The 25,445-nt window shown below is 46.6% G+C and overlaps 1 protein-coding gene across 1 annotated transcript in view; it reads right to left on the bottom strand.

The window, feature by feature from the left end:
- The window catches only part of LOC134372469 (kinesin-like protein KIF19), a 49,386-nt gene that overhangs the window by 6,260 nt on the left and 17,681 nt on the right, over window positions 1-25,445 (bottom strand). The window contains exons 12-19 of the mRNA XM_063089961.1: window positions 19,912-20,089; window positions 18,191-18,371; window positions 15,164-15,434; window positions 13,062-13,183; window positions 8,105-8,229; window positions 5,330-5,438; window positions 4,080-4,439; window positions 1,686-1,839 (exon numbers count right to left, since the gene is read on the bottom strand). Of these exons, the coding sequence (XP_062946031.1) occupies window positions 1,686-1,839; window positions 4,080-4,439; window positions 5,330-5,438; window positions 8,105-8,229; window positions 13,062-13,183; window positions 15,164-15,434; window positions 18,191-18,371; window positions 19,912-20,089 (1,500 nt within the window). The remainder of the gene's footprint in view (window positions 1-1,685; window positions 1,840-4,079; window positions 4,440-5,329; window positions 5,439-8,104; window positions 8,230-13,061; window positions 13,184-15,163; window positions 15,435-18,190; window positions 18,372-19,911; window positions 20,090-25,445) is intronic.

The following is a 25,445-nucleotide window of genomic DNA, read 5'->3' as shown; positions in this document are numbered from 1 at the left end:
CGATTCCCCTGCACAAGGGATGGTGCTATCATTAACATCTCCTCCAAGTGAGGGACTGGAGCCTGACATTTTTATACAACCCACCTGCCAACCAGGAAGAGAGGTACTGAGAGCCACCCTAGTCCCCCTGCACTTTAAAGTTCCCACTCCTGATCATTCTGTAGTCTCGTGACTTTTTATTGTTTTATGCCAGGAAAAATAATAATAAAAGCTTCTGAAAGCAGAAAATCTCATAAGGATAAAGAATACTTTAATTTTTTTTTAAAGTGCTTCAAGTTTTTAAAAAATGTTATTACAGGCCTACTCTGTTCCCATCAATCACAGTAACCAAGAGGTGAGAAATCACAGATCAATCTAAATTTTGTCATCAAAATCAAAGATTTCTGAAAAGCCTTTAAAACTATTCATATGAATCAGGTTGTGCCAGGGTACACATCCACCAGCAAGGCAGAATGTGGGTATGTATACTGCTTCTACTGTCCTTAAAGTATATGTCAACAATGCCCCAAATGTGCTCACCCTTTGACCCACTGAGAACATACCCTAATAAAACAAAAAATGAGAGGTTGGGTGAAACTATGGTTAAGAGCTAGGGATTCAGAGCCAGCCCATGTGGCTTCAAATCCCAAGTCTGCCATTCCCGGCTGTGTGACCTTGAGCAACTTCCTTAACCTTTCTGTGCCTCCATTTACTCATCTGTAAAATGGAGATAATAGTTATTCCTTACCTCATAGCACTATTGTGAGGACAAACGGATTGACCTAGCATGGTGCCTGGCACATAGTAAGTGCTCAATAAATGTGAGCTATTAGTATGTAACCATCAATACAGGCCGGTGGTTTCAACCATCCGTGGTGAGGACTAATTTGCTTGTCTATTTTTTTCCAGTCTGTATTGGACTCACACTTTTGTATATAACAAAAGTGAATTACTAAAAAAATTAAATGAAAAAAAATTTTAAAAACACTATCTAAGCCATTGATCGCATGTCACGGGACTGTCAAATTGCCATAAGATGTTTCTAAATGTTGGGTCTCAACTTCTGTACTCTTTTTGCAGGTCAGTAACAGTTTGTGGACTCCCTTTAAAGAGCACTGACATCCCTCAATCTGCTTTCACAACAGTGATAAATTGGAAGCAACCCTAAGATCCTAAAAGGGGGCAGGGGGTATGAATATTCAGGTCACTTTCCATCCATAGTGAGGAAATCATCTTACGTGACTATTTCTGGATGGTAGGGTATATAAGAGGTTTTTTTCTTATTTATAATTTTTAACTATGTTGCAAAATTTTCACAATAAATAAACGTTATTTTTGTAATAACAGCAGCCACAGGAGTCATGACTCAAACCTACACTGAAATAAGCCATAGGGGCCAGGGGTACAGACCACACAAAGCAGCCTACTGTGTGAGCACAAATTTAAACATTATTTTAACCTCTGCTGGGATGTCAAGCAGGTCAGAAGCAAAGCTGAGCACTCCTGCAAACACTTCTTTTCATAAAGCCAGTGGCCTTGGCTTATTCAATGCCCTAAGAAAACCTGTAATTCACTCACACCACGGAGCAGGCAACTGTTAACAGCCCAAACTGTTATGCTGCTCAAAGATTGATGCTCAGAAGGAGGGACAGAGGCTTAAGATACAGAAAAAACTAACATGCTATTTTCTTTCTTTGATTCTTTACCTGCATGGAAACTGAGGCTGGGTTTTATCTTGGAGGCCGTAGGCACAGCAGGGAAAAAGCTCTTTCCTGACGACTTTGATGGCTGAAGGAGCGCTGGGTGCGGCAGGCTCTCAGCCAAATGCTCCATAGAGGGGGCCTGAAGTTTCTCTGTCGCCTGCAGGGAACAATCACACAGCAGGGCAGAGTGTGAGGAATAAGTGATGACATGTCAAGGTCATTTAGAGCCAAAGCCGGGCATTGATTAAACACCTACTGTGTGCCAAACTGCTGTAGGCACATGGGATGCCTTAGTGAACATGACTGCAGAATCGCTGCTAACCTTCTTCTTCAGAGCCCAATGGATGAATGAATGAACAAACGAATGAATGAATGATAGATACTCCCTTGGCTGTGTGTCCTCCCCACTTCTCCCTTACCAAACTCACCCCCAATGGAGGGAGTTCTCCAAACCCAATGCGATGGTTAATTGTATGTATCAACCTGACGACCACAGGGTCCCCAGATATTTGGTTACACATTTTTCTGGGTGTGTCCATGAGGGTGTTTTTGGATGAGTTTAACATTTAAACCAGTGGACTGAGTAATGCAGATTGCCCTCCCTAATGTGGGTGGGCCATCTCCAGTTAGTTGAAGGCCTGAATAGAAGGCCTTCCCTAGATAAAAGAGAATTTCTCCTGCTTGGCAGCCCTCCAGCTGAGACATTGGCTTTTTCCTGCCTTCAGACTCCAAATGAAACATCAGCTCTCCTGGGTCTTCAGCTTGCAGACTCACCCTGCAGATCTTGGGATCAGCCTCCATAATTGTGTGAATCAATTCCTTGTAGTAAATCTCTTTCTATATACATACATACAAATATATACACACATATATAAATACAATCAGCCCTCTATATCTGTGGGTTCTACATCCACAGATTCAACCAACCACGGATCAAAAATATTAGGGAAAAATAATTGCATCTTTATTGACATGGACAGACCTTTTTTGGGTCATTACTCCCTGAACAATAAAGTATAACAACTATTTACATAGTGTTTACATTGCATGAGGTATTATAAGTAATCTAGAGTTGATTTAAAGTATATGGGAGGACATGCATAGGTTATATGCAAATACTATGCCATTTTATATCAGAAACTTGGGCACTCAAGGATTTTGATATCTGAGGGAGGTCCTGGAACCAATTTCCCATGGACACTGAGGGACAACTGTATGTGAACACATCCTACTGGTTCTGTTTCTCTGGAGAACCCTGACTAATACACCCACCCTTTGACTCCTGCTACCATCCTACCTTTAGTTCTACCAAACAAATCACCAGATTAGTTTCAATCTTGAGCCGGTAAACACCCAGTGTGTGTCCTGCAGGGTTTGGGGTTCTGGCCAGAGAGTCAGAATGTAGACCTCCCAGACCCCCGACCACGAGCCAACTCTCCCAGGGAGCAGCTCACTCGCTCACTCTCACTGCAGTTTATTTAACCAAGTGTACCTTGGGAAAGAAACCCCATAAAGTAAAGGCCATTTCCATACGATCCCATGTAAAACCCACCCCCTTCCCCTGTGCAAACATTATTCCACACCATGGGATCAATTCCACACTCTGCTGTGTGCTCTCTGATTTTTGTTTAATCCTATCTTGTCGAGACTTTTCTATGGGTCTCGAACGTTGTTCAGTCCCCCAAGAAAGTCATTCAGAATGAAAATGCTGTTTATATAGGGATACTGAAGTACTGTTTGTAATAGTCAAAAACCAAAGACAGCCTAAATGGCCATTTAAAGGGGAACAGAACTTCACAAAGTGGCCACAAAATGGAATTGTATCTGGCCAGCCATCCCTGCGCAGGTGTTGGTGGCGGGCCTATGTGTGCCAGGCCCAGTGCTGGGCACTGGAAGAAAAGAAACATATCCTAGGGTTATCACCCAGCAACTCAGCTCCCACACACATTATTTATCTGGCATGCTTTGGAATCAAGTAATGTACCCTTTTTTTTTTAAGTTAAAACACAAATACTATGTAGGTCATTGAAAAATCTATGAAATAATGTTAAGAAAAAAACATGGCGCTGATAAGACCAAGGTCAAGGGTTCAGATCCCCTTACCAGCCAAATGCCAAAACAAAACAAAAAACAGATCACAAAACTCTATTTCCACTGGGATTATAACTACATAAAATATGTACGCACATAACTAGACGGGAGCTTGAGAAATGGCGAGAGGGAAGGTGCGGTGTGGATCAATGTGTTCTTACAGCTCCTTTGAGTCTGGGGCCCTCCCATGTCTACCATGACTTTGTGTAAATCCCTGACTTCCCTGACTCCCCGTCCTCTTCCTCTAGCTGCCCTGGCTGCACCTCTGGGACCGGGCAAGGAGTGCCCAGGCCAACGTCCACTCACCAGCTGCACACTCCGGGTGAGGGAGGGTGACCGCTTCTTCCTGGCCTTCTTCTCAACAGATTGGTACCTGCAAGGGCTGGCATGGGGCCACCTCCTATCTGCCAGATTGGAGTCTGAGGTGGCTCTGGGCTTCGGGTCCCTGGAGTCCAGGGCTGCCTCCTCCAGCAGGTGGCGGGAGGAGCGGCTGCTACAGCCGTCCTGGTCCTGCACCTTGGAGCGCCGGCTGGCCGCGATGAGGGCGATGCTCTTGGTGCCCACAGCCATCTCCTGGAGGACCTCAGTGCTCAGGGCTGGGCCATCCAGGCCAGTTGTGGGGTACAGCTTGGAGACCAAGCTCTTCATGCTCAGGGAGCTCGGCTTCTGCAGGAAATCAGCACCGGCGGCAGGATGGTCAGATGCCACCAGGCTGCTGCTGTAGTTCCAGGTTGGGTCCCCAGAAGCAAGCCCAGAGACGATGACCCAAGGCAAGTAATTTATTAGGGAGAAAGACTGTGGGGAGGGGGCGTGGAACAAGGGCCAAGGAAGAGTGTGACTAAGCCCATTCCTGCCCTGGTAATGGTGTTTAATCTCAGGTGGATACCCCAGGAGAGAGTGCGGCACTCAGGCCGCAGGGCCATCCCCTACCCAGGAGGGAGGTGGGGGCACAAATTCCTCAGCACAGTGCCCCTCACCCCCCACCCCACCCCACTCCCTGGAGGGGTCAGGGAACCATCCGGAGCCCACTCACTTATACTATTATTATAATAAAAATTACTAATAGTTTCTTAATAATAGTTCATACAAGAAGACCAAAATTACTAACTTGTGAATCCTCACAGCTCCCTCCTTTTCCCCAAGCCCACCCATCTGCCAAAGAGATTCTTGCATTTGCCACTCAGTTTCCCACAGCCTATCCTTCCCCACCTCCAAAAAGGGGAGACTTCTTGCTTGCTGGGAGTGAGGCTAGACCAATCTACACGATAAAGAGAGGGAAAGAAAGCAGGGGAAAGGAGCCGGCTGTGGCTCACTTGGGAGAGCGTGGCGCTGACAACACCAAGTCAAGGGTTAAGATCCCCTTCCCAGTCATCTTTAAAAAATAAGAAAGTGGGGGAAAGACAGAAAATTCAGGTACTCAGAGTGGAGAAGCAGCTGGGGCCCCAGGACGTGAGTAAGAGGGCACATGAGAGGGCCAGACACTGAGTCACTGACAGGGACACCGAGGACCCTGTTGGGGAAGGGGGAGGGCCCTGGCTAGTGCTGAACACACCAACCTCGTGACCTGGAGGAGTCAGCAGGATGGGGAGGGATGGAGGAGGGAGAAGAGTATCCTGCTTTCCCAGTTGTTTCAGTGGTGTGGCTTTTGATGCTTTGTAACCATCACTGTGGATGAAACACAAGTGTCAGCAGAGCCGCTGTCAGGACCCGCACATCCTTCACCACAGCCTGAGCCTCTGGCTGCTACTCCAGCCACGTGGGCTGTGGCCTACTCGTGGGATCAGGGTGAGTGGCCTCTGCCAAGCTTCTGTGGTTTGAGGCCATGCTGGGCTCATTCATCCAATGTATACACACTGGTCACCTACCGTGGGCCACACTACACCTAAGGGGAGATACAGATATCAAATAAGCAAAAGGACGTGTGGACAAGTGCACTTGTGATACTTGCTATGAAGAAAATAGGACAGAGATGCATAGGAAGGGAATTCCTTAGGTAGTCAGAACAGACATCTTGGAGAAGTGTGATACAACAAAGATTACAGCTGGTTCCTGGCATAGCCTTCAAAACCGCTGGAATGTCCCGAGTGATAGGAATGTCTCTGTTATGCTAATGAGGTGACTCCTAGTGGACCCTAGAGAGCTTCAGCATAGGGGCTGGTCACCAGAAAGATCAACCACACAATTAAAGGGTTCCCACCAGGAAGGGAAGGGTGTGCAGATTGAGTTCAATCACCTGGCTAATGATATAATCAGTCGTGCCCACATAACGAAACCCCACTAAAAAGTCTGGACATAAAGGCTTGGAGTAACCTCCTGGTTGGCAAACACAGTGATGCTCTGGGAGGCTGATGGGCCCTAACCCCTTGGAGGTAGGTCACGGCTGGCACCTCAGCTGGAGACACATCTCCTCTTCTGCTGCCTTGGACACGGAGCCAGAGCTCTAGCTCATGGATGGGAGGGGGCTCAGCCTGCTGTCTCGCCAAAGTCCAGGAAGCTGCTGCAGGTACATTCTAAAAGAGGTGAGGGGGAGGCCTGATTCCTCTCTAGACTGGGGGTTGGGGAGGCCTAGGCTCACTCACAATGGACCTACAAGCAGCCCCATATCTGAGCATCTATTTCTGTTGACACTCTCTTCTCTAATCAACAGGTGGAGCAGCAAGTTCACAGGTGGGAGAGGCATCCGGTTTTGATAAGGGGGGGGTAGGCAGTTTTTACATAAACACACGTACATGTATGCACATACAAACACACATGCACACAACTGCACATGCACACACTGCATACTAACACATATCACACACGTGCACTCACACAGACATGCACACTAACACATGTGCACGTGCACACATATACAAACACATGCATCCACTCACACAAACATAAGTGCACATGTATGCATAACATACTAATACATATAACACACATCCATGTACACTCACGCCGACATGCTCACGAATACACATGTGCACATGCACACACATATACAACACACATGCACACAAACGTGGTACATATGTGTGCATGCACAGATATGTGCACACAAATGTGTGTATGCATGCATGCACAAACATATACACAAAACACACATACAGACACTAGCATGCATGCATACACACACACTAAGGGAATCACCCATCCTCTGCCCGGAGCCTGGTGTTTTCATTACCCCAAAGGTGATGGATTAGACCTGGACATTGCAGCTAAACACAGTGCTGGGCCTTCAATGCATCCTGGTCTGAACAAACCAGCTGAAAAAGGCATCTGGGGGTAAAACTGGAGAAATTTGACTATAGGTAGGATATGAGATAATATCAAAGAAGTATCGCTAATTTTGTTGGCAATGATACCTGCATTGTGGTTCTGGAGAGAAATGTCCCTGTTTAGAACTGCATACTAATGTATATAGGGGTGAAATGCCTACATACGAAATGATATTTGCATTTTACTTTAAACACGTAAACAAGAAATAGATTATTGCTATGGGCTGAATTGGTACCTTCTCCCCAATTCTTATGCTGAAGCCCTAACCCCCAATGTGACTGTATCTGGAGATAGAGTCTTTAGGAGGTAATTAAGGTTAAATGAGGTCATAAGTGTGGGACCTTAATTGGATAAAATTGGTTGCCTTATAAGAAGAGGAAGAGCTCTCTCCCCATGCCCCTAATGTGAGGACAGAGTGAGAATGTGGCTGTCTGCAAGCCAGGAAAAAAGCCCTCACTAGGAACCAACCCTGCTGGCACCCTGATCTCCAACTTCCAGCCTCCAGAACTGTGAGAAATAAATGTCTGTTGTTTAAGCCACCCAGTGTATGGTATTCTGTCATGGCAACCCAAGCCAACTAAACAGTGACACAAATTGGGAAAAATGCTAACTATTAAATCTAGGTTATGAGTCTATGGGTGTTCACTTTACTAGGGTAAGTTTCAGTGCTGGAAAATACCAAATACAAAGTAAAAAAGGAGAGAGAAGGGGAGGAAAGCATTGAGGGTAGAAGTAAGGCTATTGCCAAGTGAAAAATTTTTGCACAAAAGATACACACAAAATTGAAAAGGGCATTTCTAGCATCAAACTCCCTATCCTCCTGGTGGATCCAGGCAGGGAGTATCTCCTAGGATGTGTTTATTATTCTTAAAACAACCTAGCAAGGGAGGGGATATTAGATGCCCTTCTCAAAAGAGGAAATAGGCTCTGAGATGTGCCCAGGGTCACGTGTAAGCTGAGCTGGCCCGGGATTTGGGACTCTTGGCATCCTGCCTCCAATCCCCCAGGCAGGTCACCTAGCTCTGAGGAGCAGGGCCGCAGAAAGGAGGCTTGGACAGGAGCCCTCTCACCTGTCTCTCTCCAGGAGCATTGGAGGCAGCTCGAACTGTGCACCCCACGGGAGGTCCTTCCTGTCGGCCAGCTGGTCGTGGCTGGACTCCTCCGGCAGGGGAGATATATTCAGAACAGAGCCATCCTGGGACCAGACAGAGGAGCTGTGTGAGGCCGGCAAGGACCTGGGCAAGCTGTGTCATCAAGCAGAGGGTCTCTGAGGAGTCAAGGGAAGGTCTGCTTCCTCCCTCCCTTCCCCCGCTGAAAGGAAACCACCCAGCAGGGGAGGCCAGTGAGTCAGCTTCTTAATTTGTGTCCCCATCACAGAGACAGAAAGGAGGCTCTGCTGCAGTGAACACCCCCAAGGACCATCGGCACAGCCTTGATCTTGAGGAAAAAGGATGCACAGGGGAGACCCTGCTGTCAGATCACTCTCAAAAACCTGCAGGTCCTCCAAAAGTGAAATATAGAATTGCCATATGACCCAGGGTTGGCCAGTTAGCTCAGCTGGTTAGAGCATGGTGCTGATGACCTCAAGACCCAGGGTTGTAACCCCAGCCACCAAAAAAAAAAAAAAAAAAGAATTACCATATGACCCAGCAATCCCATTTCTGGGTATACACCCAAAAGAATTGAAAACAGGGTCTCAAAGAGGTATTTGTACACCCGTGCTCATAGCAGCGTTATTCACAAGAGCCAAAAGGTGGAAGCAACCCACGTGCCCATTGATGGATGAGCAGATAAACAAAATGTGGTCTCTCCACACAATGGAGGATTATTCAGCCTTAAAAAGAAGGGAAATTTGAGACATGCTACAGCATTCGTGAACCTTGAGGACATTACGTTGAGTGAAATAAGTCAAACAAAAAACACATATTGTACAAGGGCCCTTCAAAGTGTTCATGAAAAGATTCGCATTATCTTTCAATTCCATTTCCCATGGACTTTTTGCAGTACCCTCATATGACCTCAGTTATATGAGGTACTTAGAGTAGTACAATTTGTAGAGACAGAAAGCAGAATGGTGGGTGCCAGGGGCTGAGGGACGGGGACAGGGAGTTGGTGATTAACATGCGTAGAGCTTCAGCGTTGCGGGAGGAGAGTTCTGGAGATGGATGGCAGTGACGGTGACAGCAAGCATCTCAATGTGAATGCCCTTAATACCACTGAACCGTTCACTTAAAAGTGGTTAAAATGGCAGATTTCATGTTTTTGCATATTTTACTACACACAAAAAATAGATAAATGGAGAAAAAAAATCCTGCTTAGCAAGCGGGTCACAGGAAGGCTAGACCAGACCATGGACCTCAGATTTCCTTAGACAGAGGTTCCACAATTACCAGTTTTCACTCAAGTTTGTGTTTAGGGCCTTCCTACCAACTTTAGGTGGTTTATCCAGGTGTGATTCCAGCCACCCAGTGACCCTGAGAAGGGTGCTGGCAATTGCAGTTTTCTCTGCCCCTTCACAACATTGGCCAGGTCTTCTTGCCCATCAAGCCTGACCCCCCAGGAAGCCGTCCAGGGGAAGCAGGTGAAGGCTCCGGGTGACCTGTCTGTGGGCTCTGACTGCATCAGGCACTTGTTCCTCACAACGGCCCTGTGAGGTCAGCAGTGTTTTCATCCCCGTTTCTCGTGGGAGGAGATGGAGACTCGGGAAGAGCAGGTGGAGGCTTGGCTCCTCAGAGGCTGACTCTGACACAGGAAGGCAAGTAGCTCACTTGGGAGGTGGTCCCAGGAACACGGTGGGGGTGGGGAAGGGAGGAGGCCAACAAAGAGTGTGTTAGTGTGAGCTGTGGGCAGTCACCATGCAGTCACTGTGCAGCCCACCCCTCCCAGTCATCCCACGGAGAGGCTGAGAGGCAAGGGCGTCTGGGCGTTTCCCACCCATGTCTGTCAGTCATTGGTTCAGGGCCGAACTCCCCAGCACCTCCATCCGTTCCACGGGAGCCAAGAGAAAAACTCTAGCTGGACACCAGTGCAGCATTTACAGGGATGGCGCAGATGGGGAGGAGGCGCCTGGTAAGAGGATGCACAGAATGAGAGCTCAGAGCTGCAGGAAGAGGGCCAGTGCCAGGGACAGGGACCGGGGAGAGTTCAAGGAAGCTGGCTCCAGCATCCCACAGGGCACAGGGCCAGGACAGCACCATGGCTTGGGGGAGTGCTGGTGACTTCCTATAGTGAGAGCTTAGGGTTTCTGCACAGAGTGATTGAGGCCTTCAAGAAGCAAGTGCATGTGTGTGTAAGCACATTGGGAGGAGACCAGGGTGGTCCTCAGTGTAGAAACCTGAGACATAGTTTCCACCCAAGGCCCCCAAAATGCAGTATTCACAATGAAAAATATGTTTGAATTCAATCGAATTAGAAGTCAGTCATGGAGACACAAATGCTAACACTTGGGCATCTAGACACCAAGAAGTTCTCAGTAACCTATTGCATTGACAAAGATCAAAAAGCTTTATAACACGGGAGAGAGTGAAGGGGTGGGGACACGGGCACATTGCGATAGGTGTATCAAGTGGTACAGACCCTGTGGAGAGCCATTTGGTGACACTGGTGAAAATTTTGAAGACACTCCTGCTCCCAGCATGTCTACTTGTGGGAGTTTACACTAAAGATGCACACGGCATGTGCGAGATGGCATCTGCTAAGGTGACCACTGCATGCTGCAAGCAACACCCATTGGCTCTAAAATGAGTTCACCAGAGAATGATGAGAAGCAGGATATTTGCAAAGTCTCAACATAACCCTCCCCCACAAGGTACTCATTAATTACAAAAGAAAAATAGTGAAGCAGAGAAGCCTGGCAGACACCACCTCCACCAGGTGATCAAGACTAATACCACCAGCAATGAGACACATCTCCATGTACCTCCAATATGATGCACTGAGAAGGACACAATGTCACTTCTGTGGTTTTCTTGCCAAAAATGCATACCCTCAGCCTCACCATGAGAAAACATCAGACAAACCCAAAATCCAACAAAACAACTGACCAGTACTCTTCAAGTGTTAAAGTTATGAAAGTAAAGAAAGACTGAGAAAGCTTCCCAGATTAGGGGAGATTAAGGAGACATGACAACTAAATGAAATGTGGATCCTGAATTGGATTGTGGACCAGAAAAGGACATTAATGGGGGGGTGGAGATTATAACAAAAGATACTCCTGTCACTCAGGAAATTACAAGGGTTTTAGGCAAGAGTGTGGGGCAACAGGAACTCTCATTTGTTGCTGGTGCGAAATGGTGCAGCCACTTTAGAAAGCAGTTTGATGTTTCTTACAAAACTAGACATACTCTTGCTGCATGATCCAGAAATTTTTCCTTGGTATTTACCCAAAAGAGTTGAAAAGTTATGTCCACACAAAAGCCTACACATAGATGTTTGTAGCAGTTTATTCATAATTGCCAAAAACTTGAAGTGACCAAGTTGTCCTCCAGTAGGTGAACAGGTAAATAAACTGTGGTACATCCAGACAATGGAATACTATTCCATGCTAAAAAGAAATGAGCTATCAAGCCATGAAAAGGCATGGAGAAAACTTAACTGCATATTACTAAGAAAAAGAAGCTAGTCTGAAAAGACTACATAGTGTATGATTCCAACTATAGGACATTCTGGAAAAGGCACACTATGGAGACAGTAAAAGGATCAGTGGTTGTCAAGGCTTCCAGGGGAAAGGAAGGATGACTAGGAAGAGTACAGAGGATGTTTAGGGCAGTGAAACTACTCTATATGATAATATAATGGTGGATTCATGACATCATAACTTTGTTTAAACACACAGCATGTCCAGCACCAAGAGTGAACCCTAATGCAAACTGTGGACTTTGGATGATAATGATGTATTCACATAGGTTCATTGATTGTAACAAATGTTCCACTCTGCTGGGGATGAATAATGGGGAGGCAAAGGTTTATGGGAACTCTCTGTATTTTCCATTCAATTTTTCTGTGAATCTAAAACTTTTCTAAAAAAGAAGTCTATTAAAAAAAAAGAGAGAGAGAGACATATATATGGGAAGAATGGGAAAGCAGAGCACAGCAGTGACATTTTGCAAGTGGGAACCCAATGTACAAGTGGGAACTGAGCCAGCAGATCCAAAAAAGCCAGCCCAGAACTATCCAGACCTACAACGCCTAGCCTTCAAAGGCACCGACTGTTTCAGTATCTGCTGCCTCTGCAACCACAGGTGGAAGAAGTGGCTTTATATGCAGACAGATCCCTGAATCCCCTCCCTCACACCATACTTCTGGCCAACTGCCCTAGCCTGCCCTGGCTGAAGTCTGGAGGTTTTTTCTTCCTTCTCTCAAAAGGGGAAACACAAGGTCTATGGGCTGTAGGGACACCAGGCCTTGTCCAGGGCATGGTAGAGTTAGGTGACAACAGCCTTCAGACCCAGTCATGAATGCAGAGGCCCACCTCGCGGCCCTTACCCCAGTGAATTCCCAACCCAGTGCCAGAGCCCACTCCTCCAAGCAGGAGCCTGGAACACACCCCCTGCGGAGAGACCTAAAACTTCGAGTTATCTCACTGAGGTTTCCCAGAAGATGCATCTCGGATCACCAAGGCAACAAGGTCCTCCACTCAAAGAAGCTCAGGCTTCCTCCCATCAGCTTTTTATCTCCCATGTGGAATCTCTGGCAACAGCCAAGCATTACAGGTGTCAAGGAGCAAAGAGAAAAACAGAGCTGCCGCATGTGGACAGCACCCAGGCCCACCCTGGGCTCACCAGGCACGCTTCCCTCTGCCACACCTTCCGGCCAAGCCTTGGAGACCTGCCTGACTCCCCTGCTGTGGCACAGCCCCTATCTTCACTCTGGTTTTCTGGCTCCAGGCATGTGGTTTGTGAGTACCACAGGGCCTAGTGCAGAGCAGAGCCCAGCACAGGCTGGGCACAGGGCTGAGCAGAATGGTATGGTGCTGGCCACTGCCTGGACCCAAGGCGGGTGTGAGCTGGTGTTGGTGGTTAGACTCACCTGGAGAGAGCTGGACATCATCGAGTGCAGCAGCAGCAGGTGGTCCAGTGTGCCCTCACCCCGCTCCCGGCAGTACAGGCCATACCACTGGTCCAGGGGCTCCGGCACCGGGATGCCACCTTCTGTGGGAACCAGAGAAAGCAGACATTAGAATGGGCAAATCATCCATCACTTGTTAACATGACAGTATCATTCTAATAATTCTATTTAAAAATGGGAAAAGGATCTGAATACACATTTCTCCAAAGAAGACATACAAATGGCCAACAGGCATAAGAAAAAATGCTCAGCATCACTAATCATCACGGAAATGCAAATCAAAACCACAATGAGGTATTATCTCACCCCAGTTAGAATGGCTATCATCAGAAATGTAAAAAAAAGGGCCGGCCCGTGGCTCACTTGGGAGAGCGTGGTGCTGACAACACCAAGTCAAGGGTTAAGGTCCCCTTATCAGTCATCTTTTTTTTAAAAAAAAAAAAAGAAAGAAAGAAAGAAAAAAAGTAAAAAAATAACAAATGCTGGTAAGGATGAGGAGAAAAGGACACTGTTGGTGGGAATGTAAACTGGCACAGCCCTTATGGAAAACAGTATGGAGGTCCCTCAAAAAGCTAAAAATAGAACTACCATATGGTCCAGGAATCCCACGACTGGGTATATACCCAAAGGGATCAGTGTATCAAAGAGATGTCTGTACACCCATCTTTACTGCAGCATCATTCACAATAGCCAAGATATGGAATCAATGTATGTGCCTGCCAACAGATGAATGCATGAAGAAAACATGGTAAATATACACAATGGAGTACTATTCAGCCATAAAAAAGAATGAAATCCAGTCATTTGCAGCAACATGGATGAGCCTGGAGGATATCATGTTAAGTTAGGCACAGAAAGACAAATACCACATGTTCTCTCTCAAATGTGGAAGCTAAAAAAGCTGATCTCACAGAAGTGCAGAGTAGAATTTCGGTTATTAGAGTCTGGGCAGGGGAAGTGGGGAGGGGAGATAAAGAGAGGTTGGTTAATGGCTACAAAATTATAGCTACATAAGGCGCCCATCATGGTGGTTCCCCCGCCCCACACCCAGTCCTACACAGAGCCCAATGGAGCATGTGCCCCACAGAAGTGTCCTTTTCTTCTGCTGGCCGTAACCTAGCACAAGGCAGCCCTCCTGTTGTCATGGGAAGCAGTTGTTGGATCACCAGTGAATTAAGAAATCACAGGACATGACGATTGAATACAATGGAGGACCCAGGATTTTCCTTTGCTGTAGACTACGTGAATGGGACAATAGGCAAGACTAGCATGAGGTGTGCAGATCAGTGATATGTATCAGTGTTGCTATTCTGTGGTCATGTAAGAAAATGTCTTCATTTTTAGAAAATATACCCTAAAGTATTTAAGGGAATCTGAAAAGTATTTTCAGAGACAAAGCAAGAGAGAATGTAAACTTAAAGTAAAAAATACTATTTGGGAATCTGGAGCAGTTTTTTGTACCATTCTTGCACCTTTTCTGTAAGTCTCCAATTACGTCACAATAAAAAGCTAGAAAAGAAAAATGAAAACGTGGGGCAGAAGCTAGACAACAACGAGAGAAAGGAAGAGGTGTAGCCGTGCTGCCCGGGTGCTAACCCAGAGTAGGGTTGCCCACCACATACAGGCATAAAGACTGAAGAGGAGGCAACGAAGGGGCAGGTCATGGGAACACAAGACCCCCCAAAACTCGATGTTCATCCATAGGGACAGTTAAGAAATTATAGGCATTTCTACAGACAAGGCAGATTTCACTATACTCTTATAAAAAAATTTCTAGGATACACTGGCAGTGCAGAACAAAGCAAAGCCCTGGTCAGTGTGGATGGCATGCTTCTGTCAGTGTAAAAAACCTGTTCATATTTCATAGCCTGAATAGGGAAGGATGTACAGGGAGCTGGCAACAGTGGGCTGAGGGCGAGATCTGGATAGAAAGGAGACTAGTGTCTATGCTATGCCAATTTGGACTATCCGATTTTTTAAATCATGTGCACAGCCTACTTGTTACAGAAAATAGCAATGATAAACACCAGTGTCCCCGGCAGGGCCAGCGGGGCTGGCCTCACCCTGTATCAGCTGCCGCTGCTCCTGGATGACCTGCTCACAGAGCAGCCGGTGCTGGTGGTAGCGCTGGATCACAAAGTCCTTCTGGCAGAGCAGGTTCTTCTGGCACAGGTTGTTGGCCTGCAGCTCCGTGTTCTCCACCTCCAGCTTGTGGGCTCTGCACAGCAGCCGCAGAACCTCCCGCTGGTCCTCGCTGGTGACCTGCTTGGGCAGCAGTTTCTCCATCTGTGAGGCCTTCTGCTTGGCATTGGCCAGGCGCTGCTCCAGCCCAGCCTGGCAGAGAAACCGAGAGTCCAGGGAAGACATGAGGGGGCTCTGCTGGCCCACACCTGATCGTTCTTACGGGCCTACGCTTGCAAATTGTACTTGGGGAAAACACGCAGGTGATGGGCTCTGAGGGTGTGCTGCCATCACCCTGTACTAACCACATCTTCTCTTTTCTGTATCTGATGCTTTGCCATCGGGGACTTGCTAACCCTGGAAAGACTGCTCCTCCCAGGGTTAGCCAGTTCCTAGAGACAGCAAACAACTCACCTGTGAGTATGCTTTTCAAGTGGAAACCAACCAATCCAGAGCCAATACCCTACCACCTCCTCTATGGGGCTGTTGCACTCTAGGACACTATCTACCTGCCCTAATCACCCCAGGGCCAGGTACCAAACACCCAGGCCTCAGAGCCTGCTGAAATTATTCTACCATCTGTTCCTAGGCCTAGTTACCCTGCCTCACCTGCTCCTTCCTGCAGAGAAACCACAATAAAGGCTCTTGCATGCTTTCTCTTCACTCCTCCTGCCTCCTGACCAACCCAGTGCTTCCCATGTGAACCTGCATGGCGTGGTGTGGTGTGGCAGGCTCCTCCTCTTGGGAACTGTGAGTAACAAACTATCTTCTCAATGTCAATTGTCTCCTGAACTGTTGGCCTCACCGAACCTCAAGTTTTCTATAAACAGACTACAGTTTGGAGCACAGACTGAGAGCTCACCCTTCAGCACGCTCCTACATGTCTGCTATGGGAAACCAGCACTGCCCATTTTCACACTATGAATCCTTCATAAGCCATTTCCAGGTCCTTACAGAGTATTCTGTGAAGGAGCATCTTCTACATCCACCATATTACAAACCTCTTGCTGCAACTGAGGTCCTGAGTCTCTCAAGCCAAGCAGCACATGAGCATCAGAAGAAGCAGGGAGAGTTGAGGCCCAGCACATCCATCACACACCACTGGGGACTGCTCACCACCTTGTGGAAAGCAGGTGGGAGCCCTGTGAGATCTGCCTAGGACCCTGTAACCTTACTCTATGTGCCTACCAGTTCTCCAGAGAAACAGAACCAACAGGAGATAGACATGTAGGTATAGATATATGTTTTTATATGTGTTTGTATATGTATATGTACATATTTACTTAAAGTCAACTGATTGTAGATGTTAACCACACCTGCAAAAGACCTTCACAGCAACACCTAGATTAGTGTTTGATTGAATCTCTGGGTCCTATAGCCTGGTCAAGTTGACACATCAAAGTAACTATCATACCATTACATGGCCCCCAGATTGTAATGCCCCAGCCAAACCTGCCTCGCAAGGCCATCTCCAGAATCACAACCCCCAGGAATGGGTTGGACAACGATTTCCAGTGTGGCTGAGGAGGATGCACTCTGGCTACCTTCTCCTTCTTCATCTGGGGTTCACAGGGGACCACCTGGAAGGAGTTGGCTCAGCTCCACTAGCAAGATCCTATTCTCCTCTTCAAGGCATGGTTCCCATGTGGTCTTCTCTCTAGAGTCCTCCCCAAGTTCCTGGCTGAATTAATATCCCCCTCATCCAGCTCCCTAGCATCCTGTCCCTATGACTATTACTAAGCTACCATATTGAATTACATGTAATTGTGTTTGTGTCTCTTCCAATTAGATTGTGAGCTCAAGTCATAGAGGGTGTCTTGTTCATCTTTTTGTCCTTTGGACACTTAAAACATTGATTTGTTTTTGATTAATTGCTAACTAATTAACAGGCTCCTCATTTTTATGCTGCGTTGCATATCAATACCTACATTTGGCTCTTGAAGGTCATGCTCTCTTGTTGATGTACTTTATTAATTCAAGCAAGAGGTATTTTTCATATTTTTAAAGGTCTGAGGACTTTGGAAGTGAAATCACATAATCTCCAAATTGCTGCAGGCAGATGCAGTAATATTAAGAGGCTTTTGGTTTGGCTACATAGCTTTTAAGTGAAATAAATGCTTCCCCCTCTTTTAACAACATGACATCATCAGACACTTTTTGCAATTGCCTGAAATTACACCTGCAAACATTTAACTAATGGACTGAAATAGTATCCAGCTTCCCCGGCATTTTCCCCAAAGTCTCTATCAAGCACCAGCTCTGTAATTTTTCTGAAGTGAGACTATTAGATAACTAGCTATTACAAAAATAGCTCATATAAATAGCTAGCTCCTCTCAGAAAACAAAAATTGTGTAAAGACTTACTTCTCCAGAGAGGAGCCATGAGTGTGGGCTTCCTCTGGCATGTTCCTTTGCTTGACATGCCCGAGACCAGAATTGGGGACAGGACTGAGCAAGATGCCAATGGAAATCCCCTTGCTCCACATGGGGGATCTCACAGGAGCTGGAGGTTTTGCCATTCCAGGTGCCATCCAGAAGGTGTGGAAGGCTGGGCTCTCAGTGAACACCTCCCTGCTGCTCACACCCCTTTTCCACATCACTGGCCTCCTGCCCTGCACACTGGCCCCTGCAACCTGGGTAGCTGTAACTCCAACACAAAGGGCCACAGGCTTTGGAGTCAGACCCAGGTCAGGCCTCAGCTCTGCTCCACCAGCCCTCTGGGGATTTGGGACAACTTACCTAACCTCTTAACCTCTCTGAGCTTCCATTTCCTCTTCTATAAAATTGTCATGATTGGCCCTACTCCGTGAGATGAGCTAGTGCGCACCAAGGGACCACACTGTCAGCGATCAGTAAGTGTTAGTGACTCGTCACTACTGTTGCAACTGTAAACGCGCTGAGTCCCCCACCTTGAGGGCCGCAGTTTTCCGCTGCTCGGCTAACAGCAGGTTGACCTCCTCTCTGGCTAGGGCCACCTCGTGTGGTTCCACGGACCCGCCCTCGTCCCCATTGGCGTCGACCAGCTCTTCGTCCTTCTCCGGCTTACCCGTACCCCTGTGCACGTGGTGGTGGGTCTTCTCTCGCTCCCAGCTGTAGCCACAACAGAGAGGTCAGAGTGCAAGCCACGCCTGGGACTGGGAGTCCTGGCGCCTCCAGTCCCAGAGTCCCTTTTGGCCCCGGTTTGTCTACTCACAGGCATGGCATAAAAATAGACAGAATTAGATATGTGATATGATCTCTTCTATATATGTACACAGAAGGGTACTTCAAAAAGTTCATGGAAATATAGAATTAAAAAATAATATGAATCTTTCCAAGAACTTTTTGAAGTACCGTGTGCGCGCGCGCGCGCGTGTGTGTGTGCGTGTGTGCGTGTGTGTGTGTGTGTGTGTGCGCGTGTGTGTATTTTTTCCAGCCCACCCAGTGTCCGACCCAGAACTGCCCCCTTGGCCAGCTGGGTGACCTTGAACCACCTCCTATGCAAATGTATCCATTCTGAGCCTTGGTTTTCCCAGCTGTAAAGCTGGGAGACAGCAGCCCGCATGCCCTGAGGCTCTGCAGATTAACTGAATAACCCACGGCTCTGCGATGAGGGTGCCAGATCGAATCTAAATGACCACAGGGGGCCGAGCCCGTGGCGCACTTGGTAGAGTGCGGCGCTGGGAGCGCTGCGACGCTCCCGCCGCGGGTTCGGATCCTATATAGGACTGGCCCGTGCACTCACTGGCTGAGTGCCGGTCACGAAAAGGACAAAAATAAATAAATAAATAAATAAATAAATAAATAAATGACCACAGGGATCCCATGGAACGTGCATGAAAGGAGGATGGAGGGAGCAAGGGCAAACAGATTGGCTGGAAATGGATGAGACTGTGAGCATATTTTGTTTTATTTAGAATTCCTCTAATGTAAGTCTCATGCTGTTTGTGTAATTAAAAAAAAAAAGAAAGAAACAGAAAGGAAGGAGGAAGAGAAGAAATGTGGGGAGACGTGGGAGCAGAGGGCGAAGGAGAAAAAATGGGCTTAAATCGCAGCACTAAGTTTTAAGTTATCTGTAAGTGGGTGGCCATGTGTCCTAGCTCGTCCAGGGCAGTCCCAGGGAACACCTGATGTTCCAGTGTAATTGTTAATGGTACCCCCTTTCACCCCAAATGCATGCTGGTGTGAATTATAAATTGCATGGTCAGTCTCTCTACGTGGTCACTCTATCCTCAGGCGGTATGAATAGGGAGGAAGTGTGCGTTGGGAGAGAGACCTGGCCTAGGAGATATGTAGCCTTGGCCAAACCCACATCTCCTCTGAGCTTCAATATCCTTTTTCATAAATGAGGTTGATCCTAGCTGACCCACCAGGGTTGGCTCTGGACTCCAGCCTGAGATCAAAGAGATGTGAAAGCTTCTCCCACATGGCCCAGCTTAGCTACAGGAGCAAAAGAGCAGGGGAGGACTGGGGTCAGGAGTCCTGCCTGGGAAGAGAGGATACCCTTGGCTAAAGTCCCTTGCAGGCAGTAGATGGTAGCTGCATAGTTGCAAAAAAGGAGCTCCCACCAGTGGTACCCTCTGCTCCTTGTGGGCTTACCCTGCCCTGTTGGGATGGCCCTGGGTGGTACCCAGAGGGCAGGCACACTCACTCTGCAATGGTCAGCAGGTGGCGGGACATGTCGATGTGCAGCTCGATGCTGGTATTCTCAAGCTCTACCAGGCTGTGCCGCATCTCCATCTGCTCCTTGAAGGCTCCGATGAGCTGGGCCCGGATCTTGTTCATCTGCAGGTGGCTATCCTCTTCTGCGTCATGGGTGGGGTTTGTGACTGTGGGCGAGAAGGGAGCCAGCTGCACTAGGAGCAGTGCCACCTAAGCCAGAGTTGAACTCCATGCTCGCTCACCAACATGGGGTATGGTCCATAGAGGAGCTCAATACACATGTGTTGGTGGATGGGTAGATAAAGAATGGATGGATAGATGTGTAGATGAATGAATGGATGGATGGTTGAATAGATGAATGGATGGATGAATGTGTAGATGGATGGAGGGAAGGATGGCTAGAAGAATGAATAAATGAATAGGTACATGGGTAGACAGGTAGATGAATGTGTAGATGAGACGAGGGAAGGATGGATGGATGGATGGATTAGTAGATGGGTAAGTAGATGGCTGTGTCGACGGACATAGGATGGGTGGATGGATGAATGAATGGATGGATGATAAATGGAGGCATGTGTGGGTGGGTGGGAGGATAAGTGGATGGAAACCACCAACTGGGCTGGTGAATAAATGGATGGAAAATTCAGAGGGCTTTAAATCCTCTCTTTGCCTGGTTTGGGGTCAGGATACCTGGATTCCAGTATCAGGGATTCAAAGAAGGGTGAGGCCAGGCTAGCCACTTCAGCTCAGACCTCACCTTCTTAGTGAAACCCTGCCAGACCCTCAGTCTGGATCCATCTGTCACCGGCTCTGATAACATCCTGGCTTCTTCACGATTATTTGCATATCTATAATTAGGTAACATTTGGAGATGAATGTTTCATATCTGCCTTTTCTGCTAGGATGTGGTTCCACAGAACAAAACCATTCTTGTCCCTTTGTTTCCCATGGTAAATTCCTACCTAACAGTTGCCCAGGAATTAATTGATGGTTTTCACTGCCTGCTCTAACAGATAACTCCACTCTGGATGGATGCAGTTTGTCCAGTCTGTTCCGCTGACCTTGAGGGCAGTGGTCAAGAACTACCTTTTCTCTAAATGTCAAGCAATCTGGGCTTGGTGAAATAAATTATTGTGTATCCAGATGACTGAATCATTGCAGTCATTAACATGAGGTTTTGGGGGAGTACTTGGTACCCTGGGAAACGCTCATGAAGTAATGCCCCACAGTCATACCCTCCAGAGTCTCACCGCCACATTGCCACACAGGACAGACCTAAGGGAAGCCTACCACACCCTCAGAGCTCACCCTGAGACCACCATCCCCTCCGTGACACTGCCCACCTCCCTACGACAGGTCTCCTAAGACCAGTCCCAATAACTAAGAGGCCAGCAGAGGGAAAGCCATCATGGCATGCATCCCTATTGACCACTGACCCCATAGAAGCCCAAACTTCCTGGTCATCAACTAGCTTTATAAATTCTCTATGACTACCCATACCCCTCCCACACTGGGGCCCCAGTGGGACCCAGTCTGTCATCAACCACAGTCCTTCTTCTTTGAAAATTTTCCTCATCCTCTCACTCCACCAGAACCCTAAGCCCTTCAAGTCTACCAAAGAGAAACCGGCATCCATATGTTCAAGAAATCTGTACCACTACGAAGCCCTAAAGTGCTCATCGAAGGGATGGGATTAGCAAATCGTGGTGTGTCTTCCTACGGAAGATTCCGCAGCTGTTACAAAGAATGAGGCAGGTCCATCTGTGCAGACGGATGGCCTCCAAGACACATTGCTGGGTGAGAATAGCAAGTGAAGGAATAATAGCTACAGTCTGATGCCACTTACATCTGTCCAGATATGTATATGTGTACAAAACTGCACAGAAACGATCCAGAACGGTCCACATCAAAATGATAGCAGCGGTTATGTGGGGGCGGCCCTCCACAGGGTTTCTCTCCTACCCCCTTGCACCTCTGGGCCTGAAGGTGAGGTAGCTGTCCTCCTGCTCTTCATCACTCCTTCCAGACAACATTTCTCTCCCAACCCCTCTGAAGGGCCTCAGACCCTATTGCCAGCTCCTCCATGCAGTGGCCGCTGTCACTTATGCACAGATTTTAACACCTGGCTCTCTGAATTTCTCCTTATCAATGCTCCCATCATCATTCTTGGTGACTCCAAAATCAGCATAGACAATCCAGCCACCACCCAAGGAACCTTGACACCTTGACCTCCCATCCTACAGAGATCCAGCCCTCTGCTGATAGCACCTCTCACACGGACACCCTGAGACAGCCACAGCCTCCCATACTACTATCACTCCTTCGAAATACAATATGCTCTCTATTTTTTAAAAAAAGTTGTAAAACTCCTTCCTTCAAATCTTTAGATACAACTACCGATTTATAGGAAGTACAGAGTGCAAAGGAACACACAGTCAGCAAAACCAGACAATAAGAAGCTCTGCAGGACAAGCGACCCAACTTCCTCAACAACGAGCAAAAGGAAAACCAAGGAAGAAGGAGGGGAAACCCACAGAATAAAAGAGACTTAAAAGATTTATTAACCAAATTCAGTGTGTGAACTTTACAGGGCTCCTAGTTCAACAACAAAAACAAACTGTGAACAAAGATTTGTGGCACCACGAGATTGTTGAAAATGTGAACATCGACTGGATGATGATATGAAGAAAATATTGCTAACATTTTTTAGCTGTGGGAATGATATTGTACTTGTGTTTTTGTAAAGAATCCTTAATTTTTGGAGATTATCTGCTGACATGTTTATGGGAAAAATGATATGATGTCTGGAGTTTGCTTCAGGATAATATGAAGGGGAAGTGGGTGGGAGACAGAGGAAAAAAACCTGGCAACCAATGGTGGGTCTGTCCTACAAGGGTTTGACCACAAGAGTCTGTCCCACTATTCTTTCTCCTTCCGTGAGTGTTTGCAATTCTCCATAACAAGAGTTCAAACACATTTTAATTCCCTCCTTCACGTGGAGTTCGCAGTTGATCCCTGCCCCAACCTCTTGCCTCCCCACTCAGCTCCTCTGTTCCCTCAATCCCTGTCACGTTCGCCAGGCAAAACCCCAACAACAGAAAGTCCTCCACCTACCCCATCAACAGCCTGAAGAAAAACACACCTCTGTTGAGTGCTCTCGCTTCCAGTTCACAGCCACAATCTCAGGGGCTCTCAACAAGTCGCTGTCCTGCTCAAACCATCTGGTCTCTCATTACATTTAGGGTAAATCAGGCGCCTGTTCACCGTCTGGCCCTGCCCGTCCCTCCAGCCATCTCTCACCACACTCCCTCTCTCCTCTGTGCCAGCCGCGTGGACCTGCCTTCTGTTCTGTGCACTCACCAAATCCACCCAGCCCCGGGGCCTTTGCACATGTAGTTCCCTCTACCACAAGTCTCTGAACCCAGATCTTAGCATGAAGCATTTCTCCCACATTCCAGTATTGCCTCCTCAGAGAGACCTTTCCACATCATTCAGCCACAGAACACCCCTTCCCCTCCTGCCTCCATCTCTGTTCCAGCCCAGCTTTCTTCCTCAGATCCCTGCCTTCCCTATTTGATGTCTCTCTCCCAGATAGCCCCTGCCCTATCTTCCCAACACCGAGAACTGCACATGTTACATGGCAGTGACTCAATAAATACGTGTCAGATGAACAAAGGAGAGCGCATGATCCCAATTCCCAGTTTTATGTGTGTGTATGTATATGTGTGTGTGTGTGTATATGTGTGTGTGTGTGTGTATTTATGTCTGTGTGTGTATGTATTTGAAAGACTGGAAGGACATAACTAAATCCTAACAGTGGTTTTCTCTAAGTTGTGGGATTATAAGTGACCTCTGTTTTCTTCTCCTTATTCTTTGCCGAATTCTCCAAGTTTTGAATGATGAACACATTACTATTATAATCAGGAAACGTTTTAAAAGATGATGTGTTTACACAAGTAATATGTGAACACATTTTTGTTATGAAAATTTGAATAACACATCAAGAGTTAAAAGACCCTCTTGATCATCTGATCACTCCCTCACCCAAATCCAGTTCCCTCCGATTGATAACCACCATTATCATTTTGATGGGTGTCCTTCCAGATCTTTATCTGTCTGGTTTTATGTGCATATGTACATATACACAGATATGCGGGGGCTTTTGTGGGTTTGGCTTTGGGTTTTTACATAAATGACATCAGACTATAGCTATTACTCTCTCACATGTGTCTTGGAGGCTGTCTGTCTGCACATGTAGACTCATCTGATTCCCTGCAACAGCTGCAGAGCATTCCATAGGAGGGATGTGCCATAGTTTGCTTATTCCACCTCTTAGATGGGCACTTTGGGGCTTTCTAGTCATATAGCCCCCCTGAGCACATGGGCACGTGCTCCTCTGTGGTACATCTGGAAGGTGAATTGTTTGGGTACATGTGCTCTAAGTTTTCACAGATGCTGCTCAATTGGCCTCCAAAAGGGACACATGAATTTATACTCTCAGGAATAGTGTTTAAGGCTACCATTTCCACTCTTAATTTTATATCACTTTATATTATCCGCTAATATTTCATATTACCTGACATTTCAATTTTGGCTAGTTCAATAAGGAAAAATTATTTCCATTTTCATCTCTCTGTTTCCTAAGGTGTTTGCGAAACTTTTCGTATGTTTATTGGCCATGAGGAATTCTGTGAATTGCCTATTCATTGCCTCACCCATTTTTAAAAATTGGGCTGTTTACTCTTTCCTATTGATTTTGGAAATTCTGTATAAATTACAGTAAAGCTTATTTTAATAAAACCAAAAGAAGGTGTATGTATGTGTGTGTATACATATGTCTACTCGACTTGACTTTGTTACAGATATTGTTAAGGGTACTTTTTTTTTTTTTTAAGTCTTTGTGCACATTCTTTTTTTTTTTTTTAATTCTTTTTTCTATTTTATTTTGTCAATATACAATGTGGTTGATTATTGTGGCCCATTACCGAAACCTCCCTCCCTCCTCCCTCTCGCCCCTCCCACCCAACAATGTCCTTTCTGTTCGCTTGTCACATCAACTTCAAGGAATACATATGTCTACTCGATTTGACTTTGTTACAGATATTCTTAAGGGTACTTTTTTAACTTACTGATGAATTTTATAATTTTATGGCAAAACTATGGTATGGTTTGAGACCTGAAAAGGAGGCCCAAATAAAACTGACTTGTGGGGAAAGGAGGGGTGGGAGAAACTGTTTAATGGGTGAGGGGTTTTACCTTAGAGAGATGGAAATGTTTTGGAGCTAGGTAGATGTGGTTATGCAACCTAGTGAATGTGCTAAATGCCACTGAATTGTTCACTTTAAAATGGTTAATTTTATATTACATGAAGTTCATCTCAATAAAAATTTTTAAAAGGCACTAGATGCTAATGTTAAGGGAAGCTGGAAACTCTATACTATCTTTGCAAGTTTTTCATAAATCTAAGATTATTAGAAAACAAAAAGACTATTATTTTTTTTAAAGCTGGCTTGGGAGGAAGAA

Source organism: Cynocephalus volans, chromosome 3, assembly GCF_027409185.1.
Source record: "Cynocephalus volans isolate mCynVol1 chromosome 3, mCynVol1.pri, whole genome shotgun sequence".
Classification (NCBI taxonomy): Eukaryota; Metazoa; Chordata; class Mammalia; order Dermoptera; family Cynocephalidae; genus Cynocephalus; species Cynocephalus volans.
The sequence above is the reverse complement of the archived record's forward strand: the minus strand, read 5'-3'. Positions and strand labels throughout refer to the sequence as shown.